The sequence below is a fragment of the Schistocerca piceifrons genome, chromosome 9 (assembly GCF_021461385.2).
Source record: "Schistocerca piceifrons isolate TAMUIC-IGC-003096 chromosome 9, iqSchPice1.1, whole genome shotgun sequence".
In the NCBI taxonomy this organism is placed as follows: domain Eukaryota; kingdom Metazoa; phylum Arthropoda; class Insecta; order Orthoptera; family Acrididae; genus Schistocerca; species Schistocerca piceifrons.
In genome coordinates this window covers 77,118,793-77,142,174 of record NC_060146.1, presented here as the reverse complement: position 1 = coordinate 77,142,174, position 23,382 = coordinate 77,118,793, and the positions used below count along the sequence as shown (strand labels likewise).

The following is a 23,382-nucleotide window of genomic DNA, read 5'->3' as shown; positions in this document are numbered from 1 at the left end:
TGGACTACACATCAGCAGGATTCTTCCTCTTATCTTCTGGCTTACTTGCTTCTAGTTCTACGTGGTCAATAGTTGTGCCGCGACGCACATTCCCACTTATTTCGTGAATGTACTTGCTTCCAGTGATTGTTCTGCGACCGTGTAATCGGGCGGTAATTGGCCTTTAAGCCTATTTGTGCGCAATAACATGTATTTATGTTGAGCGTCAACTGCCAGTCACTGTACCAACCTTCTATCCTTTGCAGGTCTTCCTGAATTCCGCTACTGTTTTCTAGCGTTGTGTATATCATCCGGTAAAAGCCTCATGGACGTTGATACACCGATGCGCCAAAGAAACTGATATAGGCATGCATATTCAAATACAGAGATATGTAAACACGCAGAATACGGCGGTGCAGTTGTTAGATCGGTCAGTGCTGCTACAATGGCAGGTTATCAAGATTTAAGTGAGGTTGAACGTGCTTACAGTCGGCGCACGAGCGGTGGGACACAGCATCTCCGAGGTAGCGATGAAGTGGGGATTTTCCTGTACCACCACTTCACAAGTGTACTGTGAATATCAGGAATCTGGTAAAAAATCAAATCTCCGACATCGCTGCGGCCGGAAAAAGATCTAAGAACGGGACCAACGACGACTGAAGAGAATCGTTCGACGTGACAGAAGTGCAACCCTTCCGCAGATTGCTGCAGATTTCAATGCTGGACCGCCAACAGGTGTCAGAGTGCAAACCATTCAACGAAACATCGTCACAAGGCTTTACGACTACCCTGGGCCTGTCAGCACCGACATTGAACTGTTGATGGCTGGAAACAAGTTGCCTGGTTGGACGAGTCTCGTTTCAAATTGTATCGAGCAGAGGGATGTGCACGGATATGGAGACAACCTCATGAATCCATAGATCCTGCATGTCAGCAGGGGACCGTTCAAGTTAGTGGAGAGTCTGTAATAGTGTGGGGCGTGTGCAGTTGGAGTGATATGGGACCCCCGATACGTCTAGATACGACTCTGACAGGCGACACTTACGTATCCATTCATGTTCATTGTGCATTCCGACGGATTTCGACAATTCCAGCAGGACAATGCGACACCCCACACGTCCAGAATTGCTACAGAGTGGCTCCAGGAACACTTTTCTGAGTTTAAACCCTTCCGCTGGCCCCCAAACTCCCCAGACAAGAACATTATTTAGCATATCTGGGATGCTTTGCAACGTGCTGTTCAGAAGAGATCTCCCCCCGCCTGGACAGCCCTGCAGGATTCATTGTGTCAATTCCCTCCAGCACTACTTCAGATATTAGTCGAGTCCATGTCATGTCGTGTTTCGGGGCCCCTACACGATATTAGGCAGGTGTACCAGTTTCTTTGGCTCCTCAGTGTATTTATTGCAAACATAATTGGTCGTGTACCACTCTATTAGGGTCTTCCCAAACTTACTTTTACGCCTCAAGATACCTTCTCGTCCTAAAGATAAATTTAAGCCTTTTGATTTAAAAGTTAATTTCAAAAAAGTGCCGTATATTATTTGCTAGCAATCTTTCAACCCAATTACGCTCGTACTTTGTTCATTAAACGACGCTCACAAACTTTATCTAATTCTTTTCGAAAGTCAAGGAACATGGCACCATCTAGACTTCTAGAGTCCCGGTACTTATTGCCTGCCGGGTGTAGAGGACGATAAGGCCGAGCTAGATTTCACTCGATTGTTATTTCCAGAATCTACTTGGAGTCCTGCAGAGGAAATTTTCGATCTCTAGGAATGTCGTAATACACGAGTGTAAAACGTCTTCCAAAATTCTGCAACACACTGACGTTAGCGATATAGGACTACAGTTTTGTTCAAATGGTTCAAATGGCTCTGACACTATGGGACTTAACTTCTGAGGTCATCAGTTCCCTGGAACTTAGAACTGCTTAAACCTATCTAACCTAAGGACATCACACACATCCATGCCCGAGGCAGGATTCGAACCTGCGACCGTAGCAGTCGCGCGGTTCCGGACTGAAGCGCCTAGAACCGCTCGGCCACCACGGCCGGCTACAGTTTTGTGTGACTGATCGACGACGCTTCTTGAAAACGGGAATGACCTTCGCTTCTTCGCTCAGTAGGGACGATTCGACTCACCACTGACCTTCGGAACACTGCCGCCAGAATAACAGGAAGTTCTTTCGCAGAACTGCATATGTATGCCACGAGATCCAGTGACATCTCCACTGTTGAGCGATTTTAGTCAATCTTCTAGCCCCTGGTCACTTATTTCTGTATCTGTCATTTTGACGTTTGTAACACGATATAATGAAGGAGCCGCAAGGTGTTCCCAAGAGATTCATCCGTTTTCGCAAGACGTAGGAGGGAGAATGTCTCACGAAGAAATGAAAGTCCACCTCCAAAAGGACAAAATGTAGTAAAACACAATGTTTCAGTTGATGGGAGCCTAATCGTACGAAAATACTATTGCCGTTGAAGGAGACTATGTAGAGAAATTAATTGAGCTTTTTTTTCTTCTTCTCAGAAATTTAGTCTGGAACATCAGTATAATGGTTTTATTCCGCAGTCGCAGATTTACTACTTGTATCCTGGTAGTGATAAATGTTCTTTACGTCAACACTGTCAAAAAATTCTATGTTGTTTTCTTTGGGAAGTGTTTCCACGACTCCATAATGAGATTGGAAACGTGATATCAATACTTCGATCATATATGTGCGTGAAAGACTTTTTATCGATTATGAACGTAAATTTTAGTAACAATTTTGTGGCAGCCTGGGTGAAAGTCAGCAAAACTGTCTGCGGCTGTCCATGCGGCAACATGTAAATTTGATTATCACTTCATCGCGCCAAAAATAATTAAATAATGCTAAAAATTTGTCTAGTTTGTGATCTATGTTGTTGGGAAATACGAAATATAAAACAAAGCTGCATGCCGCACCTCCTCAGATCGCCCCCGTCTTGCCACTGAGGCACCGTGGCGCGGTTGAGTGGGAACCGTGCACCCGCGCAGGAGGGACTGGCACATGGGCACGAGAGTCCCACGTCAGCCGAGTTCTTGGCCATCCCTGATTTACCAGACAGGGTCAGCAGCAGTGCCAGATAGTTCGCTAATGATGCTGTTGCAAGTTGGGCGATCTTAAGGAATTGCATAAAGAGTTGAACGAACTCTCCACTTCGTATAATTAAGGGGGCAGCTCTTTATGAAATGTGCACAGATGTAAGAAAATGCCTATAATAAAGAGAAAGAAACCTCCATGGTATGCGATTACATGATTAGTGGTGTCGTACTAAGAAGTGTCATCTGCCACCGGACTTCACTGGTCTCCACTATATCTGTCTTCAATCTATCCATATCCCTGATTAAATTTTCTAGCCTACCTGCCCGATTAAGGGATCTAACATTCCACTCCAGCCGGTATATTTCCAATATTATGTTTTTCCTCACGACGACTTCCTCAGGTCATCGGGATAGGGGACTATTTTACCTACGAAATATTTTGCCCAAGAGGATGCCATTACCATTTAACGATGAAGCAGAGCTTCGGGAAAAATAAAGCATGTAGCTCTCGCAGTACTAGCACAACAAGGCTATCCCCTGCAACTACTGAAAAGGCTCCTGCCACACTTCAGGAACCACACGTTTGTCTGGCCTCGCAACGGATACCTGACAGTTGTTATTATACCTACGGTACGCTGAGACATGATGAAATCATCGCCGCCGCCCCCTCCCCCCCCCCCCCCTGGCACGCCAAGATTCAGGGGGGGGGGGGGGGCGGAATGCGCGCCTTACAGGAAGCGAATGGTTATTTACAACTTGTACAGAAGCCAGACAGCCTCTATAACAGTCGAAGGGCATACAAGGGAAGCACTGGTCGAGAATGTGGTGACACTGGATTGTAGCGTACCCCAAATGTTATTCAGTCTGTACACTGAGCGGGCAGAAAGAAAACCAAAGAGAAATTTGGAAAAGGGGAGATAAAAAAAAACTTTTGAAATTTTTCAGCAACATTGTAATTCTGTCAGAGACAGCAAAAGATTTGGAAGAGCACTTGAACGGAATGGATAGTGTCTTGAAAGGAGGATATAAGAACATCATCAAAAACTGCAAAACAAGGGCAACGGAATGTAATCGAGTTAAATCACGCGATCCTGAAGGAATTAGGTCAGGAAACGAGACGTGAAAGTAGTAGATGAGTTTTGCTATTTATGCCATAAAATAACGGATGATGGCCGAAGTATAGAGGATATAAAACGCAGACTGATAATGCTAAAAAAAAAAGAGTTTCTGAAGAAGAGAATTTTGTTAACAGTGAGTATAGATTTAAATATAGAAGTCTTTTCTGAAGGAATTTGTCTGTTCTTACACGATGGGGTTCTTGGCTTAATGCTGCTGAGTATTACTGCACCAACTACACCCAAATAAAGACAATCTTCTGTGTGCTTGATAGCGATGAATCAAGTGCTATCAAAATTGTGAAAGAAGTTTTCACAGATACATTGTCTCGAAACTTGGCATACATCAACGCCAATTTGTCAGTGATAGCAAAAGCCATCAAACGACTGGAAGCTGTTGGCACTCAGCTATGTGAGGCCCTGAGTATCGTGCAACATGTGCAGAGTGAGTTGGGTCGAGCAAGTGGTCATGTGGCTGACAAAGTGTAAACCAAATTGTAATGTGTTCTCCAACGAAATCCTGGATATTCTACACTGTGCAAAATTAGTGACAGTCTTTTAGCGAATGCCGCAACATTTTAAGATACTGAAACAAAGCTGAACTCCCGTGACCTGGCTGCCTTCAAATACGCTCCAGTGACGTCTTGTGAAGTGGAGAGGAGCTTTTCCAGGTACAAAACTATCTTCAGCGACAACCGTAAATCTTTGACAATGGAAAACCTGAAAATGCACCTTGTGATCCAGTGCAGCTTTGCAGATACTGAAGATTGACATACGATATTAAATAATGTGAAACGCTTTAAATACTATGTAGAAATATAAGCATTGTTTTACTGTTTCGATAGATGATCTTTTCACTGTACTTTGTGTTTAGAAAATAAAACATTCAGACATTCAAAAAATAGGTGCAAATTAGCCACAAAACCTACAGAAAGAAAGAACTGACAATATTTTGAGAAGTGAAATTTGTGTTACTTTATGGCGAATAAAAAATTAAATAAACAAACAAGAATGCTTTAAATAAACTTCTATTAAGTCATATTTTATTTTTAAGGTCATGTTTATGTAAGTTTTAGGTCATAAATGCTTGCATATTTCACTGGTTTTTTAGGTTATTAAAATCCGGGCCCTAGGGGTCACAAACACTCGCAGGGCCCATGAATATGTCGCAATAGAGTTCTGCACACGGTCCCGTTTATAAATGAGCTGCACTTTACGAGAATTGTCTAAAAAAATCGACCTTTCACCTTCTCTACTACTATCCTTACACGCGCTTTCTGTTCACGTCCCCTTGCAAGTTAACGCAGAGATATTTAACCGGCGCGGCGTGACTGCGTCAAGCGGCACACTGCTAATATTGTATTCGAACATTAAACGATTGTCTTTCCCACTCGTCTACGTTAAGTTATAAAAGTGTGTGTCACGGCTGTGGGATCTACAGCTCCGTCTGTATCTGGGTGTTGCAGGTGCCTGGGCCCAGAGCGCGGGGCTGGAGATCTTGCCCAACAGCGAGAACCAGACCAAGCCGATCGGGCGCAGCATGCTGCTCACGTGCAAGCCCAACGTCACCAACAAGAACCTCATCTCGCAGCTGCGCTGGACCGACCCCAACGGCCGCGAGGTGCCCTTCAAGAACCCCACGTGAGTACCTCCCAGTCCACCAATGGCAAGCAGTTGCTCTGTGACCACGTGGCAGTTATCTTTCTCTTAATTAATCCTTTGCCTGAGCCTGCACCTTCGCCCTCATAGGCCGTATCATTCGCCCGCATACGTTTGTCACATATATACTATAGGCGCGCGCCCACACACACACACACACACACACACACACACACACACACACACACACACGCGCGCGCGCGCGCTCCAATTGATCAAAATGACCCGGACAGCTTTTAGTGTGTTGACAGATGTGAAAATTATCGAACTATCAGTTTAATAAGTCACAGCTGCAAAATACTAACGCGAATTCTTTACAGACGAATGGAAAAACTGGTAGAAGCCGACCTCGGGGAAGATCAGTTTGGATTCCGTAGAAATGTTGGAACACGTGAGGCAATACTGACCTTACGACTTATCTTAGAAGAAAGATTAAGGAAAGGCAAACCTACGTTTCTAGCATTTGTAGACTTAGAGAAAGCTTTTTACAATGTTGACTGGAATACTCTCTTTCAAATTCTAAAGGTGGCAGGGGTAAAATATAGGGAGCGAAAGGCTGTTTACAATTTGTACAGAAACCAGATGGCGGTTATAAGAGTCGAGGGGCATGAAAGGGAAGCAGTGGTTGGGAAGGGAGTGAGACAGGGTTGTAGCCTCTCCCGAAGTTATTCAATCTGTATTGAGCAAGCAGTAAAGGAAACAAAAGAAAAATTCGGAGTAGGTATTAACGTCCAGGGAGAAGAAATAAAAACTTTGAGGTTCGCCGATGACATTGTAATTCTATGAGACGGCAAAGGACTTGGAAGAGCAGTTGAACGGAATGGACAGTGTCTTGAAAGGAGGATATAAGATGAACATCAACAAAAGCAAAACGAGGATAATGGAATGTAGTCGAATTAAGTCGGGTGATGCTGAGGGAATTAGATTAGGAAATGAGACACTTAAAGTAGTAAAGGAGTTTTGCTACTTGGGGAGCAAAATAACTGATGATGTTCGAAGTAGAGAGGATATAAAATGTAGACTGGCAATGGCAAGGAAAGCGTTTCTGAAGAAGAGAAATTTGTTAACATCGAGTATAGATTTAAATGTCAGGAAGTCGCTTCTGAAAGTATTTGTATGGAGTGTAGCCATGTATGGAAGTGAAACATGGGCAATAAATAGTTTGGACAAGAAGAGAATAGAAGCTTTCGAAACGTGGTGCTACAGAAGAATACTGAAGATTAGGTGGGTAGATCACATAATTAATGAGGAGGTATTGAATAGAATTGGGGAGAAGAGGAATTGGTGGCACAACTTGACTAGAAGAAGGGATTGGTTGGTAGAACATGTTCTAAGACATCGAGGGACCACAAATTTAGCATTGGAGGGCAGCGTGGAGGGTAAAAATCGTAGAGGGAGACCAAGAGATGAATACACTAAGCAGATTCAGAAGGATGTAGATTGCAGTAGGTACTGGGAGATGAAGGAGCTTCCACAGGATAGATTAGCATGGAGAGCTGCATCAAACCAGTCTCAGGACTGAAGACCACAACAACAAGAACAGCTTTTAGTGTACATTAGTATGGGGTGTGTCCACCCATCACCTTTATAAAGCCTTGAACTCAGTTGGGGACACTTGTAATGAGGTGTCTAGATGTGGAGGAATAGCAGCCCATTCTTTCCGAAGGGTTCACTTCGGGACTGTGAGTAAACCAGTCCATTTCAAGAATGCTGTCCATATCTATCACAGGTTGACAGGGTGCGTTATCGTACTGATACAAGCAAACATCGTCTCCTGCATAATGTGTTCATACTCTTCCGCATTTAGCGTTTCTTAAGTGCAGTAAGGGGACCACACCCTAACCACGAAAAGCACTCCCATACCATAACCCCACCTCTGTATTGGCACTACACGTCATGGCAGGTTTAATGAACTGCAAAAGTTGCTATATGAGTCCTACGAAGTGATTTTGTTGCAACTTTAGTTAATGAATGATATCAGAAGTATGACTCGTGGTTTATTCAGATTATGTGCATATATGTACAGAATGTCTCAGCCGTGCAGTATTTCTATAAGTTTCTCATTTGTCCTGTATATGTATTCTTAGTTTCTCTCGAATCCTAGGTATTGCACTGGCCCATGGTTTCCGGCGCATACTCCCCGTGTATTAGGGGTTCTCTGCACAGCTGCCTTTAACTTCAGAACTACTAACGTCTGTTTAGTTACGCCGTCTGCACTCCCAAACTCAACAAGTTGCACCTATTCGTGTAATTATCACCCATCCTTCACATTCCTTAATTGAGCAACAACTAGTTCTTTGCTCGGCTGGAGCATGTATCCATACCTCTGTTGCGACGTTAGGTGTGGTTTAACTTGACCTTGCAATTGGTCCCTTTAATCTCCAGACCAGCCAACTTCTGCACATCATCATCATCATCAGTGTTCTGCCTAAAGGCAGGTTTTCACATGGTAGTTCTCCAGGCTGTCCGGTCTGCTGCCGTCCTCTTTAGGTCTGCATAATTTCCTCTTCCCTTTATGTCGTATATCATCTTGTATCTCCTTCTTCCTCTCAGTCTTCTCTCACAAACCAATCCTTCCAATGCATCTACTAGCAAGCACTCCCTTCTCAATGAATGTCCCAATCAGTCCTTTTTCCTTTCTCTTGCAACCTTCATCAGACATCTTCTCTCACCAACCATTTCCAATACTCTTTCATTACTCATTCTTTCCATCCAGCTTATTCTCTCCATTCTCCTCCACATCCACATCTCAAATGCTTCTAAACTTTTTTCATCTTCTCGTCTCAGTGTCCATGCTGCTGCCCCATATAGTGCCACACTCCAGACAAAACATTTGCCAAGCCTTTTTCTTAGTCCTTTATATAATTTGCCGCATAAGAGTTTTTTATATAATTTGCCGCATAAGAGTCTCCCCTTTCTGTTGAATGCCTCCTTCGCTATGGCAATTCGAGTTTTCACCTCCTGGTGACATCTCAAGTCTTCAGTTACTGTGCTTCCGAGGTATTTAAATTCACTTACTTGGCTAATGGTAGATTGTCCTATTTTAATATTGGACAGTCTGCGTCTTGTACTGATGACCATACTCTTTGTCTTTGCTGTGCTTGTTTGCATCCCATATTCCACACAAGCTTCATTCAGACCTTTGTGCATGTTATTGACTATCCGCTCACTTTCTGCCACTAATACCATGTCATCAGCAAATCTTATACATTCTATTCTCTTTCCACCAATACGTATTCCTCTTTTCCCATCTAAGCTTTTCGCAACAATCTCTTCAAGGTATACGTTAAACAACAGTGGGGAAAGGCAACTACCTTGTCTAACACCTCGTCCAATGCTGCTTCCTTCTGACATTTCATTTCCAATCCTTATCCTTACTTTCTGGTGTAAATATAGATTCTGTATCAGTCGTCTCTCATTCCAATCTACTCCTTTCCTCTTCAAGATATCAATCAGCTTGTTCCACCGAACTCTGTCAAAAGCCTTTTCTAAATCTATAAAAACAGCAAAGATTTCTCTACCCTTTTCCATATATCTTTCCCCTATAGTTCTTAGCAGGCCAATAGCATCTCTTGTTCCTGTTCCTCTTCTAAATACGAACTGCTCCTCTGCAATCCCTCTATCCAGCTTGCCATATAACCTTCCATTCAACACTCAGCAAGAGTTTAGCTGCATGAGAAATTAGACTGATGGTCCGGTGCTCTTCACATTTTTTAGTGTTTCTCTTTTTCTCTATTGGTATCATAACTGTTGCAGCGAAGTCCTCAGGCCATTCCCCTTTGTCATATATCTCGTTTCAGAGGTAGACTATTTCTTTTCTTAACTTGTTTCCCAGACTCTTCAACAGTTCTGCTGGCAAATAATCTATTCTACATGCCTTCCTATTCGTCATCTCCCTTCAGCGCCTTGTCTACTTCTGCTTCCAAGATGGTAAATCCCTTTCCATCTCCTGGCACATATTGCTCCTCTTCAACCTTAATTTCGCTTTGCATTTCATCCCCCTTATACAGACATTCAATATATTCTTGCCATCTGTTCTTCTGCTAGCGTACCATCCGCTCTTTCTATTTCCATGTTATTCCTCTTTCTTTTACGTTCAAAAACTATCTCACTAGCCAGTCTATACATCATTTCGTACTTTCCCTCTCTCTCCATTTTCTCTATTTCGTCGCATTTCTGTTTCATCCAATTTTCTCTTGCTTCTTCAGTTTCTCTTAATTCATTATTCAGTTTACTGTACCTCTTTTTGCCTTCTTCAGTTTCTACACTTTTCCACTTTCTGTGATCTTCCATCTTTTTCAACATGTTTTCTGTTATCCATTCTTTCTTTGTGAATCTCTAATTCCTAGTACATCTTTGGCAGAGTCCATGGGTCCTTCCTTCATTTTTATCCAATTGTCATTAACACTTTCATCCACACTACATCTTTGCCATTTTTCCATATATCTGTTCTCCAAATCTGATGCCTTTCCTACCTCTTTGAGTCTTTCTATGTTTAGTCTTTCCTTTGCTTTACCTCTCCACACTTTTTTCAACTTCACTTGTATTTCTCCCATGACTAGGTTGTGGTGTGAATTTATATCCGCTCCGGGATAAGCTTTAGCATTCTTCAAACAGTTCTTAAACCTTTTTTGTATCAGGATGTAGTCCAGCTGATATCTTTCCCTATTCAAATTTGATATCCATAACGTCTCCTTTCGTGGTGTTCAAATAATGTGTTACCCACTGCTAATGAATTTTCTTTACAGAAACTAATTAGTCGTTCACCTCCCTCATTTTGTATTCCTAATCCAAATTTTCCTACTGTATCTTCATCTCTTCCTTCACCCACCATTGCATTCCAGTCCCCCATGATGATAATGCAGGCATTTCTATTTTCTTTCTCGATGAGTTCTTGTATTTTCTCAAAATTTTCTTCCACTTCCTCATCTCTGTGCTGGCTGGTTGGCATATATACCTGTATTAATACCAAATCTTTTGAACTACCATTCAGTCGTATCATCATCAGTCTTCCATCAATATATTGTACCTTCATTACCTTATTTTTCAACTTTCGCCCTATCAGTATTCCTACTCCGTTTTCACCACTCTTTGTTTCCCCTGAGTGAAAAAGTTTATAATCTTCACTTTCTATCTCCCCATCTCATTTCACACAAACCGAGGGCATCTAATCTGTTCCTTTTCATCTCCTGTTTTGCATTCCGTAGCTTTCCTGCTTGCAGAAGGGTCTTCACATATCATGTTCCAATCCGTATCTTTCCTCCTTTCACTGTCCCTTTCTTCCTTTCAAATATGTCTACTCTCAATGTGTTCCCCTCCCGGAGATCCGAATAAGGGGAAGTTTTAACTCCGGAATCTTTCACATGGAGAGACATACCATATACTGCTTCGGAATGTAATGTGGTAGTTTCCCGTTACTTTCCACATAGGCAGTAGGATGCCCAGCCTAAAGTCAGCCACTCACCATGAGTCAGACGCTGTCTGTAACCGCCCCTCTTGGGTTCAGTCGCTACTTGTACTTTTTTTGTACCCAAAGAGAAAAGGTGCCTCTTCCGCCAGCTCCGCCGTACTGAAGCCCATCTTCTCCGCCTTCGCTGCCGGTGAGGTCTTCACCGTATACCTGGCAAGGGGCCCTCACGAGGTACTATCACCCGAACCAGGTGAACCAAGGTTTTTTAACGAGGTGCTACTCCCCCTCTCCTCCTTTCTTAACCGGGCTTGGGACCGGCTATGGAGGAGTTGTTCTGCACAGTGTTACAATTTCGGCAAGTATCTACAGAAAACGTTTTGCCTGGTGACCACACCCCGCTGGGTAGCCCCAGCCTAGAGATCCGATTGGGGGACTGTTTTAATTCCTGGATATTTTACCCAAGAGGGTGCCATTATCATTAAACCAGCGTATCTCAGCCTTTCAGTATTCGCGATCCAATTTTCAGTCATAGTTTACATGCGGCCCCCCTCCCCCCTTTCTCTGTTTTGAGCATTTTGACGCCAAAACATATAAATTCCGAAGACCAAGTAAATTGATAGCTATTTCGCAATACCGTTTAGCTACAATGATAAAACCGGAATCGGTGGCCCTCTATTCCTCCCTGCCCTACAGAGAACGCGCGAAAATACTCCCCAAGGCATCTCAACTGCCGAAGAAGATTTCTTCGTAGACTTCACGGCAAGTGGCGAAGTCAAAAGACATCTTGGTAATAAATAGCTTTTTGAAGTTTTGGCAGGGTGGATTGATGAGTTTTCTGCACTGAAAACAAAAGCATTTACCACAGTATTACCATTTTCAACATCCTACCTTTGCGAAACCGGATTTTCTGCGTTGGCTGCTTTGAATCCAAATTTTAATTTCAGCTGAACATAGTAAAAGAACTCAGACTGTCTATCTCTGATACTGAAGTCTCCTTCGAAAAACTTTGCTCCCCGTGGCAGGTCCGAGGGAGTCACTAATAATTAGAAAACTTATTTTTAATTTAGTATTGAAAAGTCAACTATTTAATGCACTGCGCAGTAATGATAAGAGTCCTGTTTATTAGCACATTATATCAGAGAAAACGTGAATTGTAATTTTTTATTACGTCAGAAGTATTTTGTTTTGCTTTACTTTCAGTAAATGAATCAGTTTATGAGTTCATATTTTTTTTTTCTTTTTGAAAAGCTCGCTTACTCGCACCCCCCATTCAGTGTTATCACGGCCGCCCCACTGCGCTGCATTAAACAATGCAATAGAACTGCGTGTCCCCTGGTAAGTCATTTTGCTCTGTTAGATTCCATCAAGAAAGAGAATCCTCATTATTGTGGGCCGAGTCAGAGTACACATTAACGAAATACTACAAAATCGTAGGAACTGTATTAAAATGAACAGTGACTATGCTGCTGAATATTCACGGTTATGCTATGATTTAATTGATAAAATTGTAAGGAAGCTGCCTCGTCAGTTTTGCTATACAGCTTCTGTTTATCTGCTATTACGTACTAGCTTAATATTTTCTTGACTACCATAGTATGTTTCAACGAAAACACCGCTGCTTGCCATGCATTATATAGCGATAAGCCAAAGCATTTTGACCACTGCCCCACCGCGAGGATGGATGCCGACTGGTGACATTGCAGGCACAAAGCGCAACAGAGACGGCTCGGGAGGGGGGTCACCCTAGCGAAGATATGGGCTGCAAATGGGGAAACCCATTGAGATAAGCGACTTTGTCAAAGGACAGATTATTAGACCTATTATGCAGAGCCTGTGGACGAGTATCTCGAAATCGTCGAGGCTGGTCGAACGCTCACGTGATGGTGCTACAACTGGGCGCTAAATAGTTGGACGTCCGTGGCCGTTCGCGGAACCTGGGGTTCGGAGGGGTGTCTGTTCTGTAAAATAGGATAGATGGTGATCAGCGGCTTCTCTCCCGAAAGAGCACGTGTTTCGGAGCACACCGTTCATTGTGCGTTGTTGAATGTGGAGCTCCGCAGCGGACTACCCTTACGTGTTCACATGTTGACCTAACGACATCGCTAGTTATATTTGCATTGTACACGGGCCGTCGGAGTCGGCCGTCGCTCAATGGAAACATATCGGTTCTTTGGGCGAATCACATATTTGTTGCACTAGGTCGATAGTCGTCTCCACAGACGTCGCCATCGAGGTGAAGGCGGCTCGAAACGTGCAGCGTGCGACGGACACAGGCTGGTGGGAGCTACGGGAGGCATTCTCCTGCGCTTGCAAGGGACCAGCGGTATTCATTCCCCGACGGCGATGTCATCTTTCAGCTGTATAATTGTCCGTGTCTCGGGGCCAGAACCGTGCTACAGTGATTTGAGGAACATTATAGTGAAGGCAACGTTGATGTCTCGGCGACCAAATTCGTCTGATGTAAGTCCTATAGAATCCATCTGGGTCATCGGGCGCCATCGCCGCTTACCCGAATCAGCGGCCCGTTATTTACGGTTATTACGTGACCTGTGCGTACGCATCTAATGGGACATGCCTCAACAAACCTACCAACAAACTGTCGGATCCGTGATACAAAGAATCAGTGATATACACTCCTGGAAATGGAAAAAAGAACACATTGACACCGGTGTGTCAGTCCCACCATACTTGCTCTGGACACTGCGAGAGGGCTGTACAAGCAATGATCACACGCACGGCACAGCGGACACACCAGGAACCGCGGTGTTGGCCGTCGAATGGCGCTAGCTGCGCAGCATTTGTGCACCGCCGCCGTCAGTGTCAGCCAGTTTGCCGTGGCATACGGAGCTCCATCGCAGTCTTTAACACTGGTAGCATGCCGCGACAGCGTGGACGTGAACCGTATGTGCAGTTGACGGACTTTGAGCGAGGGCGTATAGTGGGCATGCGGGAGGCCGGGTGGACGTACCGCCGAATTGCTCAACACGTGGGGCGTGACGTCTCCACAGTACATCGATGTTGTCGCCAGTGGTCGGCGGAAGGTGCACGTGCCCGTCGACCTGGGACCGGACCGCAGCGACGCACGGATGCACGCCAAGACCGTAGGATCCTACGCAGTGCCGTAGGGGACCGCACCGCCACTTCCCAGCAAATTAGGGACACTGTTGCTGCTGGGGTATCGGCGAGGACCATTCGCAACCGTCTCCATGAAGCTGGGCTACGGTCCCGCACACCGTTAGGCCGTCTTCCGCTCACGCCCCAACATCGTGCAGCCCGCCTCCAGTGGTGTCGCGACAGGCGTGAATGGAGGGACGAATGGAGACGTGTCGTCTTCAGCGATGAGAGTCGCTTCTGCCTTGGTGCCAATGATGGTCGTATGCGTGTTTGGCGCCGTGCAGGTGAGCGCCACAATCAGGACTGCATACGACCGAGGCACACAGGGCCAACACCCGGCATCATGGTGTGGGGAGCGATCTCCTACACTGGCCGTACACCACTGGTGATCGTCGAGGGGACACTGAATAGTGCACGGTACATCCAAACCGTCATCGAACCCATCGTTCTACCATTCCTAGATCGGCAAGGGAACTTGCTGTTCCAACAGGACAATGCACGTCCGCATGTATCCCGTGCCACCCAACGTGCTCTAGAAGGTGTAAGTCAACTACCCTGGCCAGCAAGATCTCCGGATCTGTCCCCCATTGAGCATGTTTGGGACTGGATGAAGCGTCGTCTCACGCGGTCTGCACGTCCAGCACGAACGCTGGTCCAACTGAGGCGCCAGGTGGAAATGGCATGGCAAGCCGTTCCACAGGACTACATCCAGCATCTCTACGATCGTCTCCATGGGAGAATAGCAGCCTGCATTGCTGCGAAAGGTGGATATACACTGTACTAGTGCCGACATTGTGCGTGCTCTGTTGGCTGTGTCTATGTGCCTGTGGTTCTGTCAGTGTGATCATGTGATGTATCTGACCCCAGGAATGTGTCAATAAAGTTTCCCCTTCATGGGACAATGAATTCACGGTGTTCTTATTTCAATTTCCAGGAGTGTATTTCGTTCCGAAGACGCGCAAACAAGCTATTAAGCAGGTGTACGTTAACGAAAGACTTATACAACTTCCGTTTAGGGCCAGAGACTATTAGACCGTAGTGGTGTTCCTTCTTAGACTTGATATCGTAGATAGATATCTATGGAGTAGGCGTTCGGATGCCCAGAGATTTCTGTCCGCAACATCTCATGCAGCCAGTGGCGGATACAGAAAAACCTCAAGGAGGGAGCGCTGAAGATATCTTGAGCTACCTTTACTTTTACCATAATAAAAAAATAATCAAGTCACATGCAAAGTTTATGAAAGTCTTATTTAAACATTATACACATACAGAAGACAATGCCATCTTATGATATAAAAAAGTTATAGTTATGGTTCACTTCCTTATATGATGAATTCTGTGCGCCTATTCTTCCTGGCAAATTGGTTAATTACTCAATAGGACAATCAATGTCAGGTGGCGGCGCGGGTGGCAATGCTGTGGCCCCGGAAAAGGGGGGGGGGGCTCCATATGTATCCGCCACTGCCTGCAGCTCGAGTAATTTGATTCTGGGGAGGCGCATTTTAGCCCGTATAGCACTTGCATTTTGAGCGATATACTTCGCTGCTACAGGCAGATCACCTTCAGAGTACCATGAAACTTTCTATAAGCGTTACAGACAACATTTTCGCCACAGAATCATAGCTCCGATTCCACTTTATTTGCATTTTTTCGGAAACGAGATATGCAGACTACCAACATTTTTTTAGTTTCAAACTTTTTTTTTACTTTTTCTGTTGCACTTATTCATATTGTCGAATCTCTGTTAATTACGTTACAATGATACTTTAGACGGCGCCGAAGTGTCGCGAAAAAACAATGCATTTGGAACTATGAAACTGTTACAGTAAATATGGTAAATGATTTGCACCACATGCTTGTCGTTATTATTTTCTTTCTACGTTTCTGCGTTTTGTAGACAAGTAAAATAACTATAACATTTTTTCGCCATCTCAACAGAAAGATAAAACCATACACTACGCACAAAAATAAATAATACAGGGTCAGTGCACGAATTCTGGAATAATAAAAGAAGTGCCAGCCAACAATAATTTATAAGTTTTCTGTTGCGCTGAATCATGTTGTCGAATCTGCTCTAATTAGTTGCGTTACACTGACACAATAGGAAACCGTCACATGCAAAGATACTTAGATACACACAAGACTTGAGAACCTGCTTGAATTCGAGGAAATTTGTCAGACTGTTATGCATAAACTTTATCTGTGTACCCCGCGCGGGGTAGCCGCTCGATCTAGAGGAACCTTCCCACGGTCCGCGCGGCTCCCACCGTCGGAGGTTCGAATCCTCCCTCGGGCATGTGTGCAGTTCGGTCCCACAGGAAATTATCACAAATTCCCAAAACTATCTGTGCATGTACATGTCCCAGTATGTATACATTGACTGGCAGTTTACTCAGACTCACTTGCAGATTTATGTAGCACTTGTCTCGTAAACAAATGACCATAAACTAGCAGAAATGATCTCTACAATACAAGACTTCACAATACCGCGTCTCGACATTTTTCAACATACAAAATGCCTTACGTCAATATGGTATTTACAGTTATACATTGGTTGTGCATACCTATGAAAAGTTACGTCCTCGTTTCACATACTTCTCTTTACGTCCGCAGCAGCAACAATACTGCACCATAGCTGTTACTAAAACTCAAACTTGCGGAAATGTATATAAAACAATACGAATGTGTGTAGTATTCAAGTTTCGCTATTAACGCAAATTGTAGGCAAGCAGCGTCGTTCCAAGATCACGTGACGGCTCCAGTTTGAAGTTGAGAACAAGCGCAGTCGACTATGCTCACTCTATAGATGTACATACTCTAGGACTTGAACAGCAGACACCATTAATTTTGGCAATAACTTGCAGTATGCCATTTCAAGACAACGGCACATTGAAGGTGTATCACAACACGTCACCTTTATCATAAAATGTCAGTTATAACGCAATTCTATGAGGGAAAGCAAGATAGAGAAGACGGCAGCCGAAAACATAATAATAATAAAAGCCTAGCGCAGGGCTTCTCAACGTGTGGGCTCCGCCGGCTCTTTCTACTGGGTCCGCGGCTACCCTTCACCAAATCGTGTAAAACAATGAGTAAAATTATTGAATAAAAATGTGAAAATCAAATTCATCACTATTTTTTTTCGTGTGAAAAACATGTGTACTTTTACTTCAGGACGTATTCCCAAGCTGCATTTGCGGTTCCTAACAAGGGAACCTCCCCATCGCACCGCACAGCCCCCCCCCCCCCCCCCCCCCCAGATTTAGTTATAAGTTGGCACAGTGGATGGGCCTTAAAAAACTGATCAATCGTGAAAACAGGAAGAAGTTGTGTGGAACTATGAAAAAGTAAGCAAAATATGCAAACTGTCCATGTGCAAGATAGACAATATCAAGGACAGTGCGAGCTCAGGAGCGCCGTGGTCCCGTGGTTAGCGTGAGCAGCTGCGGAGCGAGAGGTCCTTGGTTCAAGTCTACCCTCGAGTGAAAAGTTTATTTTTTTTTTTTATTTTCGCAAAGTTATGATCTGTCCGTTCGTTCATTGACGTCTCTGTTCACTGTAATAAGTTTAGTGTCTGTGTTTTGATGTCAATGCTGAAGTTCAGTCTGCAACCACAAAACACTGCAGGTCCGTCCAGTAGAGAGTGTGCAGCGACAGATTTGATGGTATTCTTTTTCTTGTCGGCGGCAGATGTGGTCATTTCCACGTCTTCAATTGTTTTATATCAGTCCGCGGCTGGCGCGCTGCCAAGATTGCGTAGCACCGCCTTATCGGCGGGGTCAAAGGTCATGCGCTCAGAGAGCTGACGTAACATGCTGTTGCATACTCTATGTCGACAGATTCTAGATGTACCCTTGTCCATTTTTAAGCTACGCTACAGATTACTTTATTTGTGAAAATACAATGTACAATCTCCAACAAATTTAACATATTCACAGGTACCTTTACCTTTAATCCATATAAAAACAGTTTCGTTAACTGATATCTTACGTCTACTACGTGTATACAAGGAAAAGGGTGAGGGTGACATATATGTTGATTTGCCAAAGTCTTTATTTGCATTTTCGGTAACATGATATGTTCGATAGGCTATGATGTCACGATCAACGAAGCTTTCCAGTCCGGATACATTGGGTACGCCTGTACCACCACGTACAACAGCGACTGTTAACCATCCGTTACCGTGGGTAAACGAATCATTGATGTCAATGCTGAAGTTCAGTCTGCAACCACAAAACACTGCAGGTCCGTCCAGTAGAGAGTGTGCAGCGACAGATTTGATGGTATTCTTTTTCTTGTCGGCGGCAGATGTGGTCATTTCCACGTCTTCAATTGTTTTATATATAGTCTGTCTATGTCGACAGGTCCTAGATGTACTCTTGTCCATTTTTAAGCTACGCTACAGATCACTTTATTTGTGAAAATACAATGTACAATCTCCAACAAATTTAACATATTCACAGGTACCTTTACCTTTAATCCATATAAAACAGTTTCGTTAACTGATATCTTACGTCTACTACGTGTATACAAGGAAAAGGGTGAGGGTGACATATATGTTGATTTGCCAAAGTCTTTATTTGCATTTTCGGTAACATGATATGTTCGATAGGCTATGATGTCACGATCAACGAAGCTTTCCAGTCCGGATACAGCGCCGTGCAAGACAGACTATATATAAAACAATTGAAGACGTGGAAATGACCACATCTGCCGCCGACAAGAAAAAGAATACCATCAAATCTGTCGCTGCACACTCTCTACTGCACGGACCTGCAGTGTTTTGTGGTTGCAGACTGAACTTCAGCATTGACATCAATGATTCGTTTACCCACGGTAACGGATGGTTAACAGTCGCTGTTGTACGTGGTGGTACAGGCGTACCCAATGTATCCGGACTGGAAAGCATCGTTGATCGTGACATCATAGCCTATCGAACATATCATGTTACCGAAAATGCAAATAAAGACTTTGGCAAATCAACATATATGTCACCCTCACCCTTTTCCTTGTATACACGTAGTAGACGTAAGATATCAATTAACGAAACTGTTTTTATATGGATTAAAGGTAAAGGTACCTGTGAATATGTTAAATTTGTTGGAGATTGTACATTGTATTTTCACAAATAAAGTGATCTGTAGCGTAGCTTAAAAATGGACAAGGGTACATCTAGAATCTGTCGACATAGAGTATGCAACAGCATGTTACGTCAGCTCTCTGAGCGCATGACCTTTGACCCCGCCGATAAGGCGGTGCTACGCAATCTTGGCAGCGCGCCAGCCGTGCGATTAGTAGACGAAAGGACGTGCCCCTCCAATGGGAACCGAAAACATCGCAAGGTCATAGGTCAAGCGATTCCTCCACAGGAAAACACATCTGATATATTCTATACGACGCTGGCTGGTGGCGGCATGTGCGTCACATGACAGGAGTATGTTGTCTACCCACCTAACTTGTACACTTGGCGAATGGGTAAAAAGATTCTTCTACCTTGCCCGATTTAGGTTTTCTTGTGGATGTGATAATCACTCCCAAAAAAGTGATGAAAACATAAGAGTTTGTTACATACACTGCAACAAATGAATGCAACAGTTTTTTATGAATGCAACAGTTTCGCAGTCGCACAGTTTTCCCTGTGCTCTGTCAAAACATATGTTTTTAACGTTTTCAAATTTTTCCGTGTGTAGACCGTCAAATCCTGCATATGTCCAAGCAAATCTGAGTATGTCCTGGAATTTTGGAGAGCGAAGTTGATTATGTGTGAGTGCCTGAACTTTGATAACTGTCCGAAAATAAAAATTTTCACTCGAGGGAAGGCTTGAACCAAGGACTTCTTGTTCCCCAGCTGCTCACGCTAACCACGGGACCACGGCGCTGCTGTGCTGAGACTATCCTTGATGTTGCCTATCTTTCTCATGGACTACTCAGTTTGCATCTTTTGCTTATTTTTTCATAGTTCCACACAACTTCTTCCTGTTTTCTCGATTGATCTGTGTTCAGTTTTTCAAGGCCTATCCACTGTGCCAAATTATATGACTTAATCTGATGGGGGTGCGATGGGGAGGTTCCCTTGTAAGTGAGAACGCATACACAGTTTAGTGACGGAGAATGCGGCTTCTCTGGTCGACTGTTTCGCAACAATACGGGGGTCGTTTGTGCGCCGGCTCACGGCGGTAGATGCACTGAAACCTTTTACGCATGCGCGGAGCGAGCTGTTTCGACCAATCACAGCGCTCGCTGGCACGTATGCGGCCCCAGCTTCGACCATAGATACTAATAGACTGGGCAAGCAGTGCAGCGGCTATACATCTGACGTGGCTGCAACATAGAATCACGTGACTGTTGGCAGAACGTCGGCGGGAGTTCAAGGCAGCATTCTGATTCCTGATTTCACTTCCAGTATTTCTCAGTGGATTTCCTGCTAACTTCACCACATTAAATGTAATTATGTAAACACAGCTAGAAGTGATAAATTATTGCGTAACCACTGTATAAATTTAGTTTTACAGCCATTACTTCACAATGAACTTTGTGAACTGCTGAAACACTTTCGATGTTCGGCAATATATTCGCCGCGAATATTTCAGTGTTACCAATTATGAGATGCATTCTCTACTAACAATACGCGTTATGCACTGCATAAAATGTAAATATTGCGTGTGTGTGTTTTAGTGCCTTGGTTGTAGAAAGTGTTATAGACTTCATAAATCGGCATAAACAACGAAACCTGTAACGTAAACACACGTGTTCACATCGAATGTAACGAACTCAACTGTGTCGTTCACCCACAAAACCTAAAGCAGTTTCATTTGAAAGCTCTTTTTTGGTTTAAACAGTTTGTTTCGTAGATGTATCAAATAAGATATCTACAAAATCAGTACCTGCTTACATGAATACTTGTTCCACAGATCATGAATACGATACTTCGCAATGATGTGTCAGTTTAATGAAAGGTAGACCTATCATTACATGACAATTCTTCCAATCACTTATTTATACCTAAAAATCGTCTACTGAGTAGGAGCTGTCATTCATAGATTCTTTTAGTTTGATTTTAAATGCTGGTTGGCTATCTGTCAGGCTTTTAATGCTTTTTGGTAAATGACCAAAGATTTTTGTAGCAGCATATTATTTATCCCATACATTACAGCTTACTATCTGGAAACTAACATAGGCCATACAACTACCTTTTTGCAAATGGTATTCAGTATTTGTTTCTGATATTCGTATGTCTTGTAACTGGGAAGTACAAAATAAAACTAAACCCTGATGAGAAATCAAACCCCTAACTTGTTTTTGCAAATTGTTCTTTAAAATAATACCAGCATAATTCACCCCTTTTTGTACCAAAGTCAGATTTAATCCAGGATAGTAAAAATCATCCTTTCTTCTTATGTAGTAGCAATGCACATTGCCATTGCTTTTGGAGTAGGAAGGGTTATTGGTAATATCTCTCTCTCTCTCTCTCTCTCTCTCTCTCTCTCTCTCTCACACACACACACACACACACACACACACAATAAATATATATCTTCGAAGTGCTTCGAACCGATGCGTGTGTGCGCAGTAGGCTTGAAATCTTTTCGTTTCACTGCCTGTATCCACATCTGCCTGCGCCCTTCATCCTTTGGAAACCTATACGAAAGAGAAAAAGCAGCCTTGTAGCTTACCATTTCAAGAAATATATACGATTGCAATGTGCGCCTGGAAACACACACAGCACTTCAAACTGCCAATTTACGTAACTGTGGCGTTCTGGGTAAGGATATGATACACACAATAGTTTATCAGTATTCAAGAAATGCCGCTAAATTATACTAATAATACTTACACGTGAAATTTAATGTTACTTCCCTTCACAAAACGCTCGGTACAACCATAAGCACAACAGGATACCACCATTGTTTTGCCAATAGTCACGTGGTATAGCAGTAGAGATGTTGGTGCCACGAAATATACGTCATGACCAGTCTACCAATATCTATGGTCCAAGGGCCCCAGGCATCATTAAGTGTTAAACTTGCTTTGTCAGTGCACTACCTATTTCATAAGTCGATTTTTGACCTTCAAGTTGTTTTCATTCATCTCTAAACCAAAGACTATTGATACTTCGGGGGGCGGGGGGGGGGGGTCATCGAGAACATGGAACTTGCATTAATAAGCTTTCAGTTCCCATGGGTTTCGCTCTGAAATTTAAAGTTACTGTGCTCTTGACTGACTAGGGGTCCGCCATGGATTTTCTACTGAAGAAGGGGTCCACCTGCTGAAAATGTTGGGAAGCCCTGGTCTAGCGTATATAAAATCGTGGATTGCAGAATATAAAATCGTGCATTGCAGACTTCAGGGTGTAAGTTCGCGTCGTGTTACATGTAGGGCTTTTTTCCCTTCGTCGTTTTAGCGTTGTTAACATATGCTGTAACTTTCTTGTGAGTGTAATACAAGTATATTGTGCAATATCAGGTGTTTACATTTCCGTCTCATTACAAAACTAAGCACGAAATAAATATTTGGCTGTTCCTTTTTTTCCGAATATATAATTAGGCAGGCTTACACTGCTGCGAGTGAAATGACGAGCAATGGCATTGGTATTCTTTCTTGTCACAAATATTTGCCTTTTCACAAAGAGGTCGTTGGCTATTTATCTCTTAGCGTATGCAAAGATTATGAAGAGAAAAGGTGCTTCATATTTCACAATCAATGGTACTTCCCGTTGGGTGGATTTCTGCCGCTGACGTCATATCTTGCCTTGCACGTAACAAAAATTTTGGTAATTTCCAAGAAGTGTTGCCTAACGAACGCGCCGTTACAGAAAAATCTACACTGTCGTGGCGATTCTCGTGGCGGCGGATATCAATACTATATTTTGTGGTGACGTGAACGACGACGAAATAGGAACGTTTAATAAGTTACCATTAATTACAAAGAAAACTAGTCATTTCACTTACTTCACTCGTCAGGCACGTCCTTGTTTCCCGTAACTCGGATACACTTGGGATACGTCTCTGGGAAATATTGAAAGAGTCTCAGGAAATTGAA

The 23,382-nt window shown here is 43.5% G+C and overlaps 1 protein-coding gene across 5 annotated transcripts in view; it reads left to right on the top strand.

Annotated features, from left to right (window-relative positions):
- Window positions 1-23,382, top strand: part of LOC124717390 (fasciclin-2) — a 921,178-nt gene that overhangs the window by 757,938 nt on the left and 139,858 nt on the right. For all 5 annotated transcript variants that reach the window (XM_047244244.1, XM_047244243.1, XM_047244242.1 and 2 more), the window contains one exon: window positions 5,627-5,801. In XM_047244244.1, the coding sequence (XP_047100200.1) occupies window positions 5,627-5,801 (175 nt within the window). The remainder of the gene's footprint in view (window positions 1-5,626; window positions 5,802-23,382) is intronic.